General features: G+C 40.7%; 1 protein-coding gene across 1 annotated transcript; it reads left to right on the top strand.

Annotated features, from left to right (window-relative positions):
* The first annotated feature begins 5,838 nt into the window (after positions 1-5,838).
* On the top strand, positions 5,839-21,521 carry LOC133927258 (structural maintenance of chromosomes protein 5). Its single transcript, XM_062373635.1, has 29 exons — positions 5,839-6,205; positions 6,296-6,449; positions 7,457-7,530; positions 7,711-7,860; positions 7,994-8,098; positions 8,175-8,323; positions 9,510-9,621; positions 9,705-9,860; positions 10,025-10,146; positions 10,214-10,358; positions 10,444-10,509; positions 10,923-11,051; positions 11,300-11,398; positions 11,516-11,681; positions 11,768-11,913; positions 12,002-12,065; positions 12,127-12,251; positions 12,358-12,435; positions 13,016-13,088; positions 13,963-14,066; positions 18,115-18,231; positions 18,879-18,956; positions 19,048-19,147; positions 19,230-19,284; positions 20,480-20,528; positions 20,612-20,699; positions 20,797-20,869; positions 20,959-21,062; positions 21,181-21,521. The coding sequence occupies exons 1-29, from the start codon at positions 5,969-5,971 to the stop codon at positions 21,231-21,233; spliced, it is 3,171 nt and encodes a 1,056-aa protein (XP_062229619.1). The 5' UTR covers positions 5,839-5,968; the 3' UTR covers positions 21,234-21,521.
* The last annotated feature ends 684 nt before the right edge of the window (positions 21,522-22,205 follow it).

Here is a 22,205-nt window from a genome sequence, read left to right as displayed (position 1 = left end):
GAAGTAAGGGCTCAAATCCCTAAAAGATCTAGCTGCTGGAATCCCTAAAAGATCTTGCTGCTGGATACAGAATTGCGGAGGAAATATTTTAGTGCAGCTCTAAGAATTAAACAGGTTTTATCTTAACACCTATTTTTTTTATAAGATATGAAAAATTATAAACGATAAGATTCACACAAATTTTATGAAGTGTGTTCTGCACTTCTAATGGTTAGCTCTAACCATGAGAGCTGTCACGTTGGGCCTCCCCTGCGAGTACAGCTTGGACAGTGATAATCTCCATGCCAAGATACTTATTGGGCCACCAAGATCATAATATATATACTATCCTATGCGTGCTAGCTAGCTTAATTTTGTGTACTGCAGCGAGAAGGAAAAAGCTTTACACATACGCTGAATACATCGATCCGTGTGTCCGGACGGTGCATACACGTCTATCTATATATACAGCAAGATCCGTGAGTATACGTTAGCTGGATCGAGTTGTCTGTGCATGTGTTTCAGCGTTTGTCCCTGCAAATGCATGTGAACTTGAAGTGATCGAGTACAGGCAAAGGTACTGCTGATCTCTACGATCCTATCGTCTCGAGAGTGTATAAATGATTAAATGGTACGTATCTTAACAGGGGACTGGTACACAAAGTAAGGGAGCAACGGATCAGTTCTGGAAAGAAAACCGACGTTAATTAGTACTGCATGGTGGATTATCTTTGGTTTACTTCTAGAAGAATAGAAAAAAATCTATGCAGCACCTCGCCTCCTCATGCAATAGTGTCTGGATGGCTGCTACCTTTACACAATGTGAATCTTAAAGTGATAGCTCTTGTTCAAATAGAAATTAGCATGCATCATTACTACTTGTGTTGAGTAGATCTCATCTATGTTTTGAGATATATGTTAGAGACATATAGTGACCATTTAGGCGGTAATGCAGGAAGAGACGTCTGCAATACCGCTGCATATAATTTTTTCGCAGAAGGACTATAGGCATATACTCGTATAAGGGATTGTTCTTGTCACTGAAATTATATTGGGTAAATACCAAATACTAGGGCGGCCTGGCCTGCCTTATAGAGAGAACAAAGATTCCAGCAGGGCCAGAGCAGGCATCTTTTAGGCCTGTACACGGCAGACTAGTCGCTGGCAGTTTTAGCATGGAGTATTCATGTGCACGTGAGGGTGAGACGTACGTGCCGTGACGACCACGCGCGCGGCCGCCTCCGCCGCCGGCGCTCGCGTCCCTGGCCTGGCCGGCCACCTGCCGCCGTGCCGACGACCACCGCTTTCCGGCCTGCACGGGCAACCTCGCTTCGGGATATATCCAAACAAAATTAGTGCAAGTAAGTCTTTTTGTCTCCAAACAAAATTATAGTATATTGCAACTAGCTAGTACGCGTTTTATACACTCCATATACATGCAAACCAAGGGGTACCAAAAGCGGCTACACCAATATTCGCTGATCACATAATCATGTAATAATAAATTAGGCTGTGTGCATCTTATGGAGGATATATAGGCCGAGAATAATGTTTCAATTATTAAAAAAAACTAAAGCGGCTACCAAACAAGCTCACGGCGTCTCAATTCGAAAAAGAAAAAAAAACAAGCTCACGCTGCCGACCAGTACCGACATATTTGTGACGTGTAAAGAATGTGACATTATCTCATATACAAACGAGAAACGACTGATAGATATGTTTCGCCATACAAAGGAATATTTGATTAAGGGCGGGCAGGACCACATTACACACAAGTCTCACTGTTTCTTTGTGCTTGTCAAAAATCAATATATTTGCTGGTGCTGCAATGTTCTTCATTCTTAATACTGCCACCATCTTATCCTTGGGTGCTGTTGTTTGGAGATATATATGGTGAAATCCCCGGATGAAGCCTGTACTACATTTGCGGCGCGAAAGGAACCAAGCACACTGTTGTTTAATCGTCGTACGTCATGTTTATAGGCCTGGATAGGAATGTGTGGAGTGATCCATATATTCACTCTAGTTCAGTCAAAATAACTAATTAATTGATTAAGTTGAATTAGAGTAGATCCACATCTACCCACATATCTATCCATACCCATCCCTAGGTCTGGGATCCCAAACTAAACGAACAAATCATAGCTATGTCTTGAACTCAGAGAGCTAGCTGAGTTTGACCAAACTAAAAGAACAACAACTTGACTAGGTGAAATTAACAGTCCTTGATTAATTACTGTAAATTAGCCAGCACTTTTTTTGTTGGGAAGTATGCATCCATCATCAGTGAGTGTGATCGAAGCTCTTGCGTCCATCTCGTCATTTCGAGAGGAAATTAAAGCCCTAGGATTATTCTTAAGCCTTGTTACTGCTATTTAGCCCATTTCTGCCATACTCTAATTCGCAGCAGAACCTGCTTGAGCCTGTCTGAAACGCTGCAAAAATTCTTACTCCTACGTGTGAAGATAAAGATTTGAACAGCTTGAAATAAGATAGTGTCAGATAAGAACCCTATGGATGGACCTGCTAGCTAGCAGAGCTACTACGCCATGCTCTCGAAACGTAAAAGAGTTGGTAGACGACGATGATTAAAGACACCATGTGAATTGACCCGTTTTGGGAACAGGTTTGGTGATCCAACGCCTGCTTGCGCGTGGACTTGTGAACTATGCTATGATCTGCGTGTACATCGGCCTTAGGATCATCGGGATCCCGAGCACTCTTTTATGTCGTCGTCGTTAACTCCATGTCGATCTCCATGCATGTGCCGTGGCTTCATCACTTTTGGGGATCAGCGTCCAGGTCGAGTGAACCTGAATCCAAGGGCCGGTGGATTGGACTAGAAACGAGACAGGAGCCCGGCATAAACGTAGGAGATTGCGAGCGTTGTCGGGTCACTATCACTCTCACTCTTTCTGGGAGCGTTTGCTTCAAGCTAGCAAACACAACATCTCGATGTTGTCTTTGTAATTGCAACGAGATAATTCAACATCACTTTTTTATTGCAACTTTGTTAAGTTTATTTGGAGAATATTCCAAAAAATATTTGGCTTACGACCGTTAACATATGTTGCTAAAATGTTTGGATCATAGTTAAATGGAATCGAAAAATATCTCAAGAAAAAAATTATAATTGGAGTAGCTGCTATTTGTTGTGCAACTTGGTTCCACGGAATGATGATGTTTTTGATAGAGCACCAAAACACTCTTTTATGCATGTTATCTACAATACCATATATTGGATTCGCTTTTGGTCCCTACTCAAAAAAAAGGAGGAAAGAGACTCGATGAGGATGACATGTCGTCGTTTGGATACCACCTTGATGGACATTTTCGTTAAATTTGAGGAAGTTTTAGCAGTAGATTAAGTGTTTAATAATGAACATATTTGTTCGGTTAAATCTCTTTTTCGTTGTGTCGTGTGTTGCCTTTTGGATGGATGGAGTTTATCCCAAAGAAACAATTTTTATAAAAGGAACTGTCAGATACTGTAGTACATCCTTAGATGCATAGACCGGGATAGTTTCATTGGCTGATCCGTTTCTGACTTGCTGCTCTCCCGCGATCGACAGGCCCCGGGAATGCTGCTGTGCTTGGATGGTTGCGTGGGCCGTAGGATGCGTCCAGCTAGGCCCGCCCACTTGGGTAAATGGGTGTATCTAGTTCGCGGGCTGCATTCTGTTCCGTTTGATGCTAGGTGTAGGTTCCGCTGGGCCTTTTTCTGGGCCTCGGAGCGGGACTGCAAGATTTTTTTTAATTTTTAAATAAAAAATTGTCAAAATAGTGTTTATTTTGAAAAAGGCACATCTAGACTCCCGTCGTGAGTTGGAAGGACGACAGGAAAATGCTGCATTCTATTGCTCTCAAAATAGTAATGCAATTTTTTTTAAAAAAAATTGTGGTGTAGAAGATGTTGTGATGTAGCTCACCAAAAATTTTAGACAAAATATATTATATGTACAATGCAAAACAAAAAAAAGGTAATATAAGTAACTATTTGAGTTGAAATTTTTTAGGGAGTTGGATTATATCATCCTCTCCATTATACATTTTTTTGAATTTTTTATAACTATTTTGATAGTATTTTGAATTTTGAGAGTTAAAAAAAATACAGCATTCAAATACTCTCAAAATTCAAAATACTATGAAAATAGTCATAAAAAATTCAAACAAATGTACAGTGGAGAGGATGATATAATCCAGCTCTCTAAAAAATTTCAACTCAAATAATTACTTATATTACTTTTTTTGTTTTGCATTGTACATATCATTAAAACTGGTTGACGTGGTCCATTTTTTTAATATCATGATTCATCTCATTATTTATATAGTAAGAGATAAAGAGGGTGATTCCAACTATGTTTCTTCATCCCATGTACGTTTTCGAGAGTTTAATAAGTGTTTAAAAAAATATGTTTGTAACTAAAATTAATCAGAATAATAAATTGCTATAGGTGGAGAACGAGAAGGTCATTGAATTATACATCGACTAGAATCTCAAAATTGATTGGTGTGTCTATATCTTATTAAAAGGGGGCTACAAGGGAAAATGATAATATGTGATAAATCGGTCCATACCAATGATTGTGTTTTATTCACTTAAGTATATTTCACAGTTCTACAATAATCAGTTATGATAAAATCTATATGCCAATGTGCATAAGAATATGCTACGCACCACAAACCCAATAACAATCATAGTATTGGATCATGAGAGAGTGCAATGATTATTTCGACGATTGATTATATAAACATAAGATAGGTAAGGATATAAAGTATGCTTAGTTGAAACTATTTACTTATGGATCATCAACTACAATTTTAACATTTCAAGTATAAAATATTAATTAATATACATTTTATACGAGAATACAATATGACAAGAGCATTAATCAAAATAGTGGTATTCATATTGATACCTATAATAATAATAGCAATATGAAGACCTACTATAGATTCATAGAGAAAATTTGAAAGCTGCAATATAGACCATTGAATGTCCATTTTCCAGTGCCAATTGATCAGACTCTAAGGAGGAGTGAACATAAATAGATACGGTATAACTACCATGTACTTCAAACTCATCGGTTACAGAGAAAAATCATTCATACTTGCTAATAATATTACACAGATCTTTTATGTAAATCACCCGAATGACAAGAGCGTCACATGTTTCTTTAAGGAAAAAGAAAGATTATCGAAGTTAAAAATATTGTCGATGAGAAAGACTATAATAAATTTGATAATATCTCTCCTTTTGAATAAAACATCCACCTAAGTTAAATAGAAGATACTGTGAAAACTACGACCAATTTGCGATAGCCGCAGCGCTGTGTGGGAGGAAAGAGAAGGAGCGAGGCCGAGTATGTGTGGCGGCGGCGGCGGCAAGAAGTGCCCTGGTGGGTTGGTAGGCTGAGTGGGCCAGCCAATGGCAGCCCAGTAGCCCATTTCTTAGTTTATTTTATTTTATTTTTTATTTCTTTTTTCTGGTTAAACGTTTTATATTTTAATACGTATTTCTAATATTGTATTTTATTAATTAAAAAAACTATATATATATATATATATATATATATATATATATATATATATAAGGCGAATCCTCCAAATCTTATTATGAAATTACCGAATCTAATGGCACTATCTGTTTCTCTTACTAAGAACATATTTACATGTCCAATATACCTTTTATACATTCTAACAATATATTTGATATTCTATTATTTATTTGTTATCTTTTTTATATTATTATATATTAGATTGATTTTAATTGTGTAACATATGCACAGTTAATAGCATTGGTAGAGGTGCGCACTCGCGTGTGTTAATATGGTGTGCGTGTGTAGTAGTGACTAGTGAGGTGTGTGAATTCCGTGGCTCCGATGCGCGCTAATTATTGGGGGTTGGCGCCCTTTTTCTCCCCAATCCCGCCCAATGCCCTAATTCCTGCCCTTCCCCACCGCCGAAACCTAGCTCCCTCGCGCCGGCCATGGCGGCCCTGCGCGCTGCCAAGCGCCCCAAGCTCGACCCCGGCGCCGCCCCTCAGCGAGGAGAGGACGATTACGTGCCGGGGAACATCGTGGAGATCGAGCTCTGCAACTTCATGACCTACGACCACCTCACCTGCCGTCCCGGCCCCCGCCTCAACCTCGTCGTCGGCCCCAATGGCTCCGGCAAGAGCTCCCTCGTCTGCGCCATCGCCCTCGGGCTCGCCGGGGACCCAAACGTATGTATTCTACCCTAATCTGCTTTATTCCCCCTTCGATTTCACTGTACTCTCCGGTCCGACTGTTACTGCGGTTGCGATGGCCTGCAGATTCTCGGGAGGGCGTCCAGCGTCGGCGCCTTCGTCAAGAGGGGGGAGTTTTCCGGGCACGTCAAGATATCCCTCCGCGGGGATACGCCCGAAGACAAAATCTGCATTACGAGAAAGATTGATACCAAAAACAAGTCTGAGTGGCTCCTCAATGGTACGGGCGCCTCTCTGCTCATGCTCCTCCACTTTCTGTAAAGTATTGGCAAATACGAAAAAGGATACCTACAAGTTTGGCTGTAATCCTTTAACATAAGCTCATTTTCATATGGTGATTCATCCACTGAAAGTGTCCCATTCTGCCAATCCGGAATGCATACTCCTGGCATGTGCCACCAATACTTTTTATATGGTTTATGTATTAGAACACTTGAAAAAGAAATGACTTGCCGGTAGTGTCTTCCTCTTTATGGCTAAAGCTTAAATCAAAGTGAACTCGTGGCTAACGTTGGATATAGTTTTCCTTCACTTTTGCCATTCTTCGTTAGCACTGTAAATCTTGGTACACTAGTGTGGTACTCTGATTTATGATGCTCTTCGTTGCCCTAGAGAAAAATATTTGAAAGGAGTGCTGCATCGTTTTGTAAACAGATTTGCTTGTGTTTTACAGAAAACTTTCACTAGTACCATCATCTCCACCTGTGTAATCACTTCATATAAACCACCTCCACTTTTCAGTTGGCTTAGCTTCATATTCTTGAGGATGTTAATCGTAATGTTACCGTGTTGGACCTCATCATGTAATTTCGCAAAGTTGTTTCTTCAAGAAAATGATGTCTCTTAAGTTGACGATATTCTTCCTTAAGAAAATGATGTCTTGATCTCTCTTCAAGTGTGTGTATAAGGCCTTGTTTGGTAGGGCTCGAGCTCCTAGCTCCACGACAGATCTTGAGTTTTGTAGGCTAAGATAAAATGGTTTAAATCTCTATTTTTAGACTAAAATGGAAACAAAATGGCTCACCCAAACACCCTCGGTGTACCCATAGCTCCAGTTCCACGAATTTCTGGAGCTAGGAATATCCAGCTCTAAGAATTCTTGGATCTAGAGCTCTGCCAAACATGCCCTAAGTTCTCTGTTGTTTGTGTTTTATTATTCTTTTGAAATATGTTCCGTCCGTTTGAAAACGGGAGCCTTTCTCTGTAACTGAAATTTGTTTCCTGCAGGTGCAACTGTCCCAAAAAAGGAAGTCATTGATCTCATTAAGAAATTCAATATTCAAGTTAACAACTTAACTCAGGTTAGCATTTTGTGTGTGCATTTGGTTCTTGCCAGCTTTTAGCTTGTTATATTGCATCTAATTTTTCTCTGCATGTTCATGATACATTGATATGTTAATCAAGATAAGCCATTTATCCTTAACAGAAGCAACTGTGGAACTGTACCTGATTTTTGTTATTCTTTGCTGAACCTCCTCTAGTTCTTGCCTCAAGATCGGGTATCTGAATTTGCAAAGCTAAGTCCCATTCAACTTCTAGAAGAGACTGAGAAGGCTGTTGGTGATCCGGATTTACCTGTTCAGCATCACCAACTTGTAGAGAGAAGTAAGGAACTGAAGGCGCTTGAAGTGGTAAAGCTGAATCTTTCACCTTTTGTTCATGTTTGCTTGGATTTTTTTAATGCTTCCCTGACTTCCTCACAAACAGTTTGTTAGATGCAACCTCTAAGCTATTGTTTCACTATTGATCTATGTTGAATTTTAGGCTCTAAAGCAAAATGAGCAAACCTTGAATAATCTGAAGGCCCTCAATGCTGAACAAGAAAAAGATGTTGAACGTGTTCGACTGAGAGAGAAACTCCTAAGAAAGGTCTGCACTTTTTGTCCATGAGTATAATTTCAACAAGAAGTTTTGATGATATTATGATCTTTAAATTGTGCCATAGGCTGTATTAATGAAGAAGAAGCTGCCGTGGCTGAAATACGACATGATGAAGAAGGAATACATCGAAGTAGTACAGGAGCAGGAGAAAATTGTGAAGAAGAAAATGGAAGAAGCAGCCAGAATTTGGGAAGATTCAAAAGCCCCGATTAAGTATGTTCCATGGTTTCAGATGGCTTCAAATTTTCATTTTCGTCATATAAATTCCCTTCTAGATATTTTGGAAATTTTGTGTACTACATGGTTTGGTATTTGTCCAGATATTTAAAGGTTTCCTTTGCAAGACCTCATTGAATGGATAAAAGTTACTAATCTGTTAATATTACAGTTTTGTTGCTTTTAGTGAGTACTCCTTTAATTGAAAATATCCTTGAGTCTTCCTGTTTCAATAGACACAACCCTTGTATTGTTCATGTGTTTTTGTTTATTTGATTAATGCTAACCAAGCAAAATCACATTAAATTATACTGAAATAAAATTCCTGATTGCCATAATTTGTTAAGAACTTAACAATTTGTGATTTCATCATTTTATATAAAAATGCGAAAAATACAAAGCTGTCCTTAATATGGCCATGCTTTTGAAATGGATGGCGTGAGTTCTGCCCTTTGAATAATGAGAGGAATAAAGTTTAACGGTTACATCACCTGTTCAAGAAGGATACCCAAGGGATTAACTCATTAACAATCACACACCGACTCCTTCACCATAAAGCACTTCCAATCTGTGACACACCTAAGCTCCCCTCCATATTGTCCAATCTAGTTTCCGTAGAATGCTTTTGGGCTTTTGTGGTCATGCTTGCAACCTCAAGCTAGTTTAAGCTTCATGCCAAGTTCCTAATTTCCAGTTAACTATTCAGGTGGATTCTTTCATTGTCTGATTGTCTTCAATGAAATCTTTTTGGGTACATCTCAGCCGAGTCCCCTCTATTTTTTGATACTAGATATTAACTTGGAAGTAGCTTATACAGTATCCATGGTGTGGCTTCATATAAATGGAGGGAAAAAAAGGACAATTAGAAATTTAGAATGTAGTGATATAAAAAATGTCCGTTGTTATTCAAAGAAGAAACAAAAACACTAAGAAAAGAGGGCATTGAGAGGTCAGGAATAATGCCAGTGGAAAATGCAAATATTCTGACGTTTTTTTCCAGGTTTAGTAAAAAAAGTTCTTTACAACTTAGCTTTATGCTCATGCCTTTACATTGAAGAAATCTAAACTTAAAAATGTGGTTCGCTGAAATATCAAAGGTTGTGATTTGAGGTCTAAAGGAATAAGGTTGTGATTTTGAGGTCTAAAGGGATACACATCCTTTTGCTATTCCCTTTTTTTGTAGAGAACTCAAGAAAGACAAGGCAACTCATACTTCAAATATAAAGAAGATAAGCAATCAAATAACTCAAAACATGAGCAACCGCCGGGAAGCTATGGATGAGGAACTGCAGCTGGTATGAACTATTCTTTACCAAAATCAGGCATCTAGTACGATGTTACTGCTATCAGTCTTTGACATTTCTTTTCCTGGTACTAGAGTGCAAGATTAAAAGCTACATTTGATGACATCGAAGATATGAAAACACAAGAAAAATCTCGCCAGCAAAGAATTTTGAAGGAAAAGGAAGCTCTTGCTGCTGCTGAAAGGGAACTTGAAGATTTACAGCCGTATGAACCACCTAGAGCTGAGATGGTTGATCTATTCACCTTACTATACTAGCTTGTGCTATCTATTCTTACATTTTTTTGCTTGCATCTGTAACCATCTGGTATCATGTCCAGCTTATGTGCTCATGGTATCACAATTTTCCTGATGATTGTATCTGCACCTGTAGCTAAGCTTATGTTTTTGCATAGGCACAACTCACAGACCGAATTGCACAAGTAAGTTTTGAGATAAATGAGCTAAAAAGGGAAATGAATACCAAGGAGTCTCAGTTAGCACGAGAGAAAGAAAGCATGAGGAAGTGTTCTGATAGGTAACCTGCTTGTCAACTGATGTGCACTCCGTTGAGGACTAGGTTACCTAATACTTATTTATTACAGGTTGACAGAAATGGAAAGTAAGAACAATAAGCTACTCCAAGCATTGCGAAATGCTGGCGTTGAGAAAATCACTGAAGCATATCACTGGGTGCAAGAGAACAAATCGAAGTTCAGGAAAGATGTTTATGGGCCGGTTCTCCTTGAGGTTTGTTTATTACATACCTGTCAACTGTCCTTTTTCTTTTGCAGCCAAGATACCTATCAGCATACCTTGTTTTCACTGTTCTCAGGTAGATGTTCAGGATAAGCTCCATGCGTCTTACCTGGAAAACCATGTTCCAAACTATATATGGAAGGTACAAATACAATGATAATGTTTCATATTTTGATTGTTGATAAAATGTGTTGTATTGTATATACTGCATGCTGTTTTTATTTTATTTATCATTTACATAAAATTACAGAAAGGACACAAATTGCACCAGTGGCTGCCGGATCTCCTTTGTGCCATACTTTCACCGCAGATTCCCATGTCTTGTGCTTGGTCAATGTGCAGAGACAGATTGGTCCTCCAGTTACTGGAGATGATCAGTGTCCAATAGGATTGCATTTCTGTAATCTATTTTATATAAATAAATGTCCCTTGTTTATTATCGTTGTTGACTTGTGAACAATGACACACCATCATGTTGTTTCTTTTCCTATGAAAAACATTTTAACTCCTGTAAATAAACTAATAAAGTAACTGCCATTTTGCTGTATGTGTCAGGCATTCATCACTCAGGATGCTTCCGACCGTGACTACTTGGTTAAAGAAATGAAGCACTGTGACATCCCTATTCTGAACTACATAGCAGACAAAGGCATGAGAACCGCACCATTCAACATTACTCCAGAGGTAAGCAGATATGGACCAAGCATTTGTCCTTATATATTGCATCCTCTTTCCTAATTTCTATGGATGAGCATTGACACTAACCATCATCCTTCATCTTTCGTTACACTTTGCAAGGGTACTACAGCTATTCTCTTTGGTGACATTATCAACCTTTAGAGTTTTCTTAACCTTTGTGCACACTTAAAACATGCCTTGTAAAAGACTATGTGGTAGTAATATTGATTGTTCTGTTTATCTTCCTTTGCCAGATGCAGCAACTTGGGATCTACTCTCGACTTGATCAAATATTCAAAGCTCCTCCTGCTGTAACAGAAGTTTTAATCAGTCAGGCTGCTTTGGATAGTTCGGTATAACTGCTTATGTTCTGTTCATAAATCTGTACCAAGTTGCATTGATTATTATTTGAATCTTCCACTCAAAGTTGTGTTTTTATCTCACATTTCTCCTTTTTTGTGTGTATTTAGTACATAGGTACAGATGAAACTCATCACAGAGCATTTGATGTACCAAAGTTAGGTATTTCTGACTTTTGGACTCCGGATAACCATTACCGGTGGTCCAAATCAAGATATGGTGGTCATATGTCAGCATTTGTAGATGCAGTCAATCCTTCTCGCCTTTTCATGTGCAGTATGTGTTACAATCTCAGCTTAATTACATTTGTTATTTATACAATTCATCTGCCTCGTGTGATTCTTGTCAGCTTGCTCATGCAGATCTGGATGTAAATGACATTGAAAGGCTTCGAGTTCAGAAAGAAAATCACATGAAAGGTATTGAAGGAATTTATGAAGCCTTAAAAATGCTTCAGAAAAAGCAGAGGCAATTAGAAGATGAAGAGGCAGATATCCGCAAGCGAAAGGTTCTATTTCAGTTTAATTAACTTAATTAAATCAATTATTGTTAAGTTATTTGTGGTAACCCTTATATTTTGATTGTCAAATTTCTAGGAAGGAATTATTAACATGATGAGGTCCCAAAAGAAGCAGCGAGAAGAATTACAAAGGCGTGTTGGTACGAAACTTTCTCCTGCTCTTCCACATGTAGATTGTATGATAACTTATCTTCTCTCTAGATGTTAAAAGGAGAAAGCTGGAGGACATATACAAAGAGGAAGATGTGGAATCCATCACAAGAAAGCTTGTTGATGAGGTGGCTAAGTTAAACGATAAGCGGTTTCAAGCAGCGGTAAAATTTAAAGTAAGCATGGCATGTATGCTAATCACCAATATTGTGTTTATCTTGAAGACCATCATCAAGTTGGTTGTACTTAGTACTTACTTCAGTTTGATTCCAATGGTCTTAGAATTTGCTTACTGAAGCTGTTTCTCTCAAATGGAGTTACATAGAAAAGAACATGGCTTCCATTGAGCTTGATGCAAAGGTACCTTCCTCTAATTATATTTGCAAAAATAGACTTCTTAGAAGGGATTGTCTGAACTATCAGTTCCCATTATATTACATAGTACGTGCTACTAAAAATTAATAATTACTGTTTGATTTTTTTGTGATTAGAACCCAACTAATCACCACTATTTAAGAAATATTTGCAGTAATATATATGGAATTATGGATAACTGTTGCTAGTATTTTGGTGTAATGTTAACAATGCTCACGTGTCTATGCAATGGGGGCAAACCAGAAAAATGCAATCAACAGGATGCAAGTGGACTGAGTCAGGCTGGCCCGTTCTAGTTCTTTTTCTTTACCAACCATGTGTACAAAATGAACAACCAAATAAGTGGGAAGTGAACGAACTATTGGGTGGAATGGATCTTGGGTTGGTCTATTTGTCTGTAGTCATAAAGGTGATGAGCTCATAGAACAATAGCTGCTTGTCTTACATTGTTTATTATGTCTAAATGCATCACCAGATGTAATTATCTGGCCTGTTATTAATGTATTATGGAAGTACTTTATATGCAAATTTGTTTTCTGTTTAACCATAATTGATCATCTCATAGATATGGGAGATGGAAAAGGATGTTAAGAAATTTGAAAAGGATGCTGTTCAAGCTGCTAGAGAATATGAAGATCGTAAGTTGGTTTTACCATATTTATTTTTTTCCTGCTTCTAGCGACCTGTGAAGTAAACATTTTACTCCCTCCGTTCAAGAATACAAGGCGTATTTTAGTGTGGCCCGGTCTTTGAAATTAGACTTTGACCATTGTTTTCTCACAAGATATATCATTTATAGCTACAAAACCAATATAGTGTCAAAAGTATTTTGAAATATGGATCTAGTTATATAATTTTTATACACTAAGATATTGATAATTTTACTAATTATTGGTCAAAATATACAAAGTTTGACTTTTGCAAAATAAAATACACCCTGTATTTTTGAACGGAGGGGATATTTATTTTAAACAATATTAAATAGCGAAAAGTGGCTAGAACAACCTTTTTCTCCCTTTAACAGTGACAATTTCTCATGTTGACAATTTGTCATGTTAATGGTTGATCTTTTGGTCTTTGGGGTTACAAATAATGGGGGCAATTTTCACAACATGGTCCCCATGCTTTATAGTCAATTGTTTTGTAGGCATGTGGCACAATATATTAGTGCATTGTTTTTTTACTTGTAAAATATTCGTGTCATTACATTATCATGTATTGAAATATGTTTTAAAAAAGAGAGAAATAAGTGAATTATTGCTTGAGATATGAATGGTTCAGATGCCCAGCTAATCAAGTTGAATAATATTAGTCTTGTTGGAACTTCAAACAGTCACTATTTTCTTTCACACCTTACTACAAATTATCAGGTGCAGTTGAAGTTGCTTAGCTGCTTTCTAAGTATTTCCTTGGTTTTTAGGAGATCTTAGTTGCTACTGATAACTCGAGTAGTCTAGAAGCATCTGACAAAATATTTTTTTTTCATAATCACATTTTTAATTTTCTCATCAGGTAAAAGAATTACTCAAGAGCATAAACAGCAGCTGTCTATTGTGAAACAGCATGCAGAGTCAATAGCCATGATCACCAAAGACCTTGCGAAAGAGTTTCTTGCGGTATAGTTTAAATTTTGTTTGAATAACCTTTGTTTCGAGTTGGGATATTAATATTTTCGTAGCAATGTTCAATGTAGATAACTTAGAATAGAAAAATTAAGTAATTTGGACATTTGAGAACATAGCAGAATAATATTTTAATAATGTTTGTTCTAGCTCCATTTTAGTTTTGTCGGAGTATTGAGTAAGAAACTGGCCCTTTCGATTAAGTTCATACGGGGGCTGGTAGTGCGGTTTAGCAGTCTAAATTGCATAATCACGAACAACATGACTCGGTTCGTCAGTAATGCTTTCCAGGACTACTGTGAAGAGATCGGGACCAGAGTTTGCTATGTGTCAGTGGCACACCCACATAGCAACGGACAGATCGAAAGGGCTAATGGGATGATGCTGCAAGAGATCAAAACCTAAGTCTTTGATCAGCTTAAAAGCTATTCAAGACACTAGTTGGACGAATTACCCACAATACTCTGGTTATTGCAAACGACTTTCAATAGAGCTACGGTTGAAACCCTTTTCTTGTTTTTGGTGTAGAGGCAATGCTTCCCTCCAATATCACTTTTCAATCGTCTCGAGTGGCCAACTATTTGGACAACGACCAGGTTACGCGACGAGAGGATGATGAAAACCTGATCGAAGAGTTCCGTGAGTGTGCCCTAATTCGAGCTGCTCGATATCAGCAAAGCCTCATACTCTATCACAACTGCTAGGTGCGGAAGCGAAGACTGGTTGTAGGCGACCTTGTCTTGAGGCAAATTCAAAATAAGGTCGGTCTGAATAAACTCTCTCCTAATAGGGAAGGACCCTACAGAGTGGTCGATGTTACCCGATCTGGTGCGGTTAAGTTAGCCATGGAGGACGGACATGAATTACATAACTCCTGGAACATCGTCCTGTTACGCAAGTTCTATGTATAGGGTTACTTGGAAACGAGCCTGTTTATCTATTTTGAAGAACCTTTCGGATGAGCGTGGAATATAACTTGTAAGTCTTTTTTAAAAGCAAGATTTTACGGCCACTAGCGGACCCCCGCTAGATTGGCTCGCTGACCATTGCACGCGACAACGCTCGACATCCACTATGGGACCTGGCGACCAGGAAGTTAAAATGACAAGATAGCCAAAGGCTCGTGAACGGTGTGGAATCGCTGCTTGCACAATGTCAAAGGTACAAACAGCTCGAGACAACGACCACAAGGCCACAAGTCCTCACTCGGGTCGGGCGCTAGTCGTCGCCGAAAGACTTGTCGTGCTAAGGGCCGTCCCGCGCTTCGAAAGCCTAACTAGCGAATAGGGTGGACTAGTCGTAGCCTACTCGTCGCGACAGCACATGGAAAACTCTCTGAACACTTCGGATAGCGGTTAGGACCGTACGGTCCAAAGCTCGCATGGCTCCCGAGTGGCCTTCCAGCCATCAGCGAGGCCATTAGAAAGGGTTGTAACATTTTCATTCATGGAAAAGATTGGTTATAGGCGGGTCGATTACATTTGATTGGGCTAACTATCCTGTTACATGCTTGTTCTTTTCCTATTGATTTGGGTGGCTAGAGCCAGGTTGACGAAAAGGTTCCACCTAACTCTAGCATATCAGGAAGATCCATCACCTCCAAGAATTCCGAAGTATGTGGATCCCTACTTACCCTTGAACGAGTCAAGGAACCTCTTATACTCTTTCTTGGGGTGACAGCTGGTCGCCCCAGGAATCGGATGATGGCCTGCGTAGTGGCCAGCGAGGGTGGCCTGCGTGAAGATCCTCCCGGAGCTACTGACCGGTGCCGGTAAACCCGACTGACCCTCCTTCTGCACCTCCTCTGCCTTCTCTCTGTCGGTCTCCTCCAGAAGGTCCCAGTTAATCTCACCCTCGTCGTTGGAGTTGTCGATAATCTCAACCGGGGCAACTGCACGGGCCGTAGATCGAGCCAAAGCGACAGGAGGAGACTGCCTTTGTAACGAGGGAAGCATGACGACGGCCGACTCCAACCCCGTAAAGAGGACTTTGAGATTGTCTGCCCCGTGGGGACCACAACGAGCGGAGCCGGCGTCAGAGGCGACATCCCTTGCCACATCCTCCAAGATCATCGACCTTTCCGACGAGGAATGGGAGGAGACGCCATGATCTACAAGAAGAGTTGCCTTATCCCCTTGCAAAAACTTTGATGGGTGGTCGGCTAGGTGAACTCCTGCTTTTGTAGTTCGGTTAGCCATTGATTCACGCATGAGGTGAAGGGTGGAACTACTGCGGGAAATGTATCCGATCCTATCATTTACTATCCTGGGGGTTTACGACTGCTTCCCGATAAAAAACCATGCATGTGTGGCTGTGTCTGGACACCAACACCTTAGCTTTCAAATTTTGACTTTGAACTTCACGTCTTTGAACTTCACATCACGTGGGGAGGTTAAACGTCCTGAAAAAGAAAGAGAGAAACATTGAATGCTGCTGGGCTCGAGGGACTTTCGGTTCTCCATGCGCGTCCTCTTGGATTTCGAGCCCTTCGGATGCCGCGCCGGTTGAGGTTTCTCAGTATTTCCAGGAGTGAGGTACCCACAGAGCCCAAGTTATGCGACCAGAGACGACCACTCTGTATGGACTATGTACCCATAAAGCCCAAGTGGTGCGACCAGATCTAGCCACAGTCACGGGGAAGTTTGGGGACTACTGTCGGAGTATTGAGTAAGGTGGTATTCTGGCTAACAGGTCCCACAAGGAATGTGGCGACCGGCGGGGGATTTTTCCCGAACCCTGGCCTATCGAGCGACCAACCTTTGGCTTGCACGACCAGCGCAAGGCTTGCAGGGCTAGCCTCCTTACAATATAATATAGCCCTGCGACCAGTCCTTGCTGGTCGCGGGACGCCTATATCTAACCTGTCTAATCGTATTTATTGGTGTCTACTCAAGTGTTTTCCTTCTCAAAGCTCCTCCTGTAGCGAGCAAAGTTTTGGCCGGCATAGATAGGCAACGCCTTGTCCCGTAGCATTAATTGCTAGAGTGGGGGTGTTGTAGACTGACTTGCGCCACGCGACGGATGGGGTGCGATCTGCAGAACAACTAGTCAAGTGGATGATTTTGCAGGTAGACTCATAAAACGTAGTGACGGGATGGTTTAACAGACGAACTTGCGGCGCACGGCGATAGGACAGGTTGGGTGACCGGGAGAGGCAGGTGCGGTGGTGTTCTACAAAGCGTAGTGACGGGATGGCTTGACAGACGAACTTGCGGCGCACGGCGATAGGACAGGTTGGGTGACCGGGAGAGGCAGGTGCGGTGGCGTTCCACGAATGGGACGGACAGATAGAGTTCTCAGGGCAAGTTGGGTTCACCCGGTTCTCCATGATAACAATCAAAGAGTAAAATATCTAGCCAGGCTTGTGTCTACTAAACAGGGCCACTTGTAAGTTCTCCTTCTTTCTAGCATATAAAGAGAGGAGGATCCGGGTTGTAAGGGGAGAAGGAGTCAAGAAAATTCATCTGTAACCGGTTCACAAACATTGATAACAAAATATACAAGATGTATAGCTGTTATCCTTAGCGAGGGCTGAATTTGGATAATCTCTGTGTTCTTGAGTTCATCACAAACACTCGCACACCACGAGCGTCGTTCATGTGCCTATCGACCGGTACACTCCGGAATCATTGTCAAGAATAACCCTCGACAAGTTTTGTTAAGTTGTCCAATCGTGGTGTTAGAAAGTAGTCTTTAAAACAGTGTACACAGCCTTCGAAACTGACGACTGGAGTATCTGTTTTGTTAGTTATTTGGAATAAAAAAATGTGGGTTTTGCCCTTCTATAGAGAATGGTTAGATTTTTTGAACTCTTATTTTAATGTCCGAAATCCGTCACAGTCTTGTAACTCTTATTAAGTTCATCAGTAATTTCTATTGTATTATTATTAGCATCTGGATTTTTATGCGATTATGCCATTTTCTCATCTAACGTACCCAATGTGCTTGATGGTGGCATTTCCATGGTCCAAATAAATCATTCGTCCTATCAGCATTCACTTAGCATCCATTTATTGATGCTTCTACCCCTTTCTAATTGCAGATGCCAACTACCATCGAAGAACTGGAAGCTGCGATACAAGATACCGAATCGGAAGCAAATTCTATGCTGTTTCTTAACCAAAACGTTTTGCAGGAGTATCAAAACCGGCAACGTGAGGTACAGCAGTTTCTCAAGTGTCTGGATTTGAATCAGAGTTAGCTTTACTTGCATAGTTGCTTTGTACTTAGCTGTTCAGAATCAGTATATTTCATCAGGGATGTAAAATCATCAACAGTTCTGTAAAATAAAACTATGCCTGGTTGAAGTGTGCTGGCCTTAGCAGGGTGATCACGTTTTTATCTTTTTGGGTAACCAAAATCGCTGGCAGAGTTGCCTATTGAAAACTTGTCAGTAGCCTTTTCTTGGACATGTGCTTCTTATATCTTTCTCTAGAGCATAACTTAGTAAGGGAATGAAGGGTGGTATCATGAAACATACTATTTTCTGAAGGGCATTAGAATTTGTGGAGGTTGCTTACCTGAGTGTTCTCCCTACAGACTTTCCCTTTGTGGAAATGCTTTGCTTTATATGCAGAATGTGCCACAATTTGAGTGTAATTGTGTTATTATTGTGTCTCGGTGTCAATAAAGTAGGATAGTAAATAGGTCAGCTTGGAACCTTGGACCATTTTAAAAGATCTAGTTTGAGTTACAACTATGGCATTTCTTCACTGTACCAGATCATTATCCGTTACATTGAGCTACTCATCAACCTGCTGCTTCCACCTAGAATTCTTGCTGACACTGCCTATTTTGATTGTACAGATAGAATCAATATCAAATAAACTTAAAGATGACAAAGAAGAATATGAGAGATGCTGCTCTGAAATAGAATCTGTAAAGGTGCGGACACTTCATCTTGTCACTTATATTGAAATCATTTTTCTCAATTTTTTAGGATGACTCTTTTGACCTGACTTTGATTGTTTTGTAGGGTAAATGGCTTCCAACTCTGCAGACTCTTGTTTCAAAGATAAACGACACATTCAGTCGTAACTTTCAAGAAATGGCAGTTGCTGGAGAAGTTTCACTGGGTATGTATGGCTCTTCTTTTATTGCTATTATATGTACACTTTAGGATAACTCACTAATTGGTGTGCCAAAACTTCCTCGCAGATGAGCACGGTCTGGATTTTGATCAATATGGCATTCTTATAAAGGTGAAGTTTAGGTGAGTTCCTTTTCCCAAGTGTGAGCAATGTTCTGAATTCTGATATTTCTTGAAATTGGATAAATAAATAACCAGCACTGCTGCACCTTATTGATCATTTTTACTGCTTCCTAATGGTAAACATAGCCTGGAGTAGGAAAGGGTAACCAGGCTCACTCCTATTAGTAGTCTACAAATGATCAATTAGGAAACAAAATGATGAGAGGACAAACAACCCTTTTTCATTTGTGTTGATTAAGTTTCCACTTTCTGGCTAGCATTTCCTTTTTTTAGGATTAACATTTAACAGTACAGGTAGCTGAATGTAATAAAAGTAAAGAAAACGACAGCCACAAGCAAAGAGAAAAAACTGATAACAACACTTCCTGCGCTATCTCTTTCTGCTGTCTTTGTTGCTCATTGTGAAAGGTTTTCCGGAATTGGATGAAATATATCACACCAGGTCTTATATTCACTTATTTTTTCTTAAGGTCACGAGCAGAAGCTGTGAAGTACACTGGCCATGTCTTATATCCACATATTTGTAGTGGACTGCACTGTTTCAAAAAAAAAACATTATGTGCAGTTCCATTTCTGAGTGTAGATCACTATCCATTTCCATGTCTGAAAGTGAATATGGTGATGTGAAGTAGGTTCAGTGTTTTAAAAAGTGCTAGGCGGGTGGTGGATGGTGCCTAGCACCTAGGCGGTTAAAAAGTGCTAGGCGGGTGGTGGATGGTGCCTAGCACCTAGGCGGTTATTAGGTGGGCTATGCGGGCAGCAATTAGGCGCGAGGTGGGAGGGTGACGCCTAGGCAGGCTAGGCGGCTGATTTTTAATCAGTGCTGTAGGTTACACTTCTACAGTTTACTGAAGGGTTTACACAAACTGTAACTGTGTGCTTATTTCAACAAAAATTTCCTGCCACGAATCACAATTCATAGCTGAAGATAGCTTATTCTTTTTCTAGTCTATTTTTTCTTTTTCTGTAGTCCCGCTTGCTTCCTTATTCCTACTTCCTAGTCTCTATCAGTAGGTAGATGCTGGTATATTGCCTTCTTATATATATTCTTTCAGAAGAAAAGAGTTTCTATATTTGCATGGCATGTAACCAATCTTGATTGCATATATTGTCTATTTTACGCTGCTTCTACAAGGTAGTTTAAGGGCTTCAATAGAGTTTCTTTTGGACCCTAATGTGGTATTATTTTCGTCAGGCAAACTAGTCAGTTGCAGGTGCTAAGTGCTCATCACCAATCTGGAGGGGTATGAAGAAATTTGCCGGATCTATTGCCATAGCTTTTCCTTATGCCTTCTTATGATTACTAATATTTCCTTCCCATTCATAGGAGCGATCTGTATCTACCATCTTGTACCTCGTATCACTTCAAGATCTTACCAACTGCCCCTTCCGGGTGGTAGATGAGATAAATCAAGGCAGGGCAACCTGCATTTGTTCCCATGTCTCCCTCACTTGTCTGACTGTTAGCTTGTAAGCATTGAGAAGGTGTAACTCTTTCCCTTGGGAATGCAGGCATGGACCCCATAAACGAGAGGAAGATGTTCCAGCAGCTTGTCAGAGCTGCCAGCCAAGTGAACACACCACAGTTAGTGACAGTGCTCGCAACATTTTGGACATCATACATATCTGTAGGCCTGCAGACATCTGGTAACCGCCTGTTTCTTTTGGCTGCAGGTGCTTCCTTCTGACGCCCAAGCTACTACCTGATCTGGAATACAGCGATGCCTGCAGCATTTTGAACATTATGAACGGCCCGTGGATCGAGAAGCCGGCGAAAGGTAACTCAGTCTTACTTTGTGCTTTGTGAAAAATGCTAATCTTACAATTACTTGCTGGTTAATTGAACACCCTAGCATTCCCAATCTGAGTCTCAGCTCATATGCATGATGCTTGCAGCTTGGAGCGCCGGGGATTGTTGGAGAACGGTGATGAGCGTTGGTGGGCATTGATAGGCCGAATATAGCCGCGGCATCAGTAGACTTGTAAAGTTAAGCCTGTAAGGCAGCTGGAAGCAGCTTTTGGGTGGTCAATTTAAGGTTAAGTTGTACTTCCATTTAAATATAGGAAAGCTAAGGTAGCTGATTGCTTTTGTCCAGTACCAGAAGCTGGGTTTTTGCTAGTTACATGGTAGCGTTTTGTTCGTTACTGAGCGGATTGTAGTGTGCTCTCCAACCAGTAGCCGACCAGCTGGTATTCGATAAGTTAATAAATGCAATGTGTGTTACTGTATTTATCCACCAGCATCGTTCAGTAATTCCTATGCCGTGCGGCTCTGCAGTGGCTAACCCTATGTCTATTTGGCTCTGCTTTTGATGGCCAATGCGCAGTCACACAAAATTGTGACCTGTCTGAGCATATTTTAACTATTGTCTTGGATGTGATCTACCTTGCAACAGTTGTTGCTACAAGGACACGGTACAAATACGGGTTAATCTGTTTCTGGCATAATTTTGTGCTGGACGGGCACTTGATCCAGTCGGGCGGTCGCTCGCTCATATTGTCTTTCTGTCCCGTTACCACCTCCATTAGGAAGATGTTGCAGCAGCGCGGTGGAGCAGGCCAACAAGTATAGGGGGTTTGGGCTACCATCTCCGGTGCGCGGCGGCTGCGTCACGGCGACCATGCGTCCATGCCCTCCGGTCCTCCCGACGCGTCGTTTCCACCGGCGTCACATTGCATGTAGTGCTCGCGCGTCTCGTGCTGTACCTACACGCGGGGAGCGTACGTGCAGCCGTGCACCTGTACGTACCCCGTGTCCATGTCACCCTGGGCCGCAGCGTGCCATGTGGTGTCTCCGGCCGGGGCGCGAGACACTTGAGCGGAGACCCGCTCCATGCTAGCCGAAGCGCCGGGGCTCCAGGGTCGTCGAGAGCTGCTGCAGCCGCTTCCAGGCGCGGCGGCAGGCGGGCCGAGCGGTGCGC

This window comes from Phragmites australis, chromosome 8 (assembly GCF_958298935.1).
Source record: "Phragmites australis chromosome 8, lpPhrAust1.1, whole genome shotgun sequence".
Lineage (NCBI taxonomy): Eukaryota > Viridiplantae > Streptophyta > Magnoliopsida > Poales > Poaceae > Phragmites > Phragmites australis.
Note: the sequence above shows the minus strand (reverse complement) of the source record. Positions and strands in the feature narration are given on the sequence as shown.

Excerpts from the sequence above, each read along its gene's own strand:
- LOC133927258 (XM_062373635.1), top strand. The coding sequence starts at position 5,969 with ATGGCGGCCCTGCGCGCTGCCAAGCGCCCCAAGCTCGACCCCGGCGCC. Across the intron at positions 7,861-7,993 it reads AACTGAAGGCGCTTGAAGTG|GCTCTAAAGCAAAATGAGCA; the intron begins GTAAAGCTGAAT and ends GTTGAATTTTAG. Across the intron at positions 20,529-20,611 it reads CTCATCACCAATCTGGAGGG|GAGCGATCTGTATCTACCAT; the intron begins GTATGAAGAAAT and ends TCCCATTCATAG.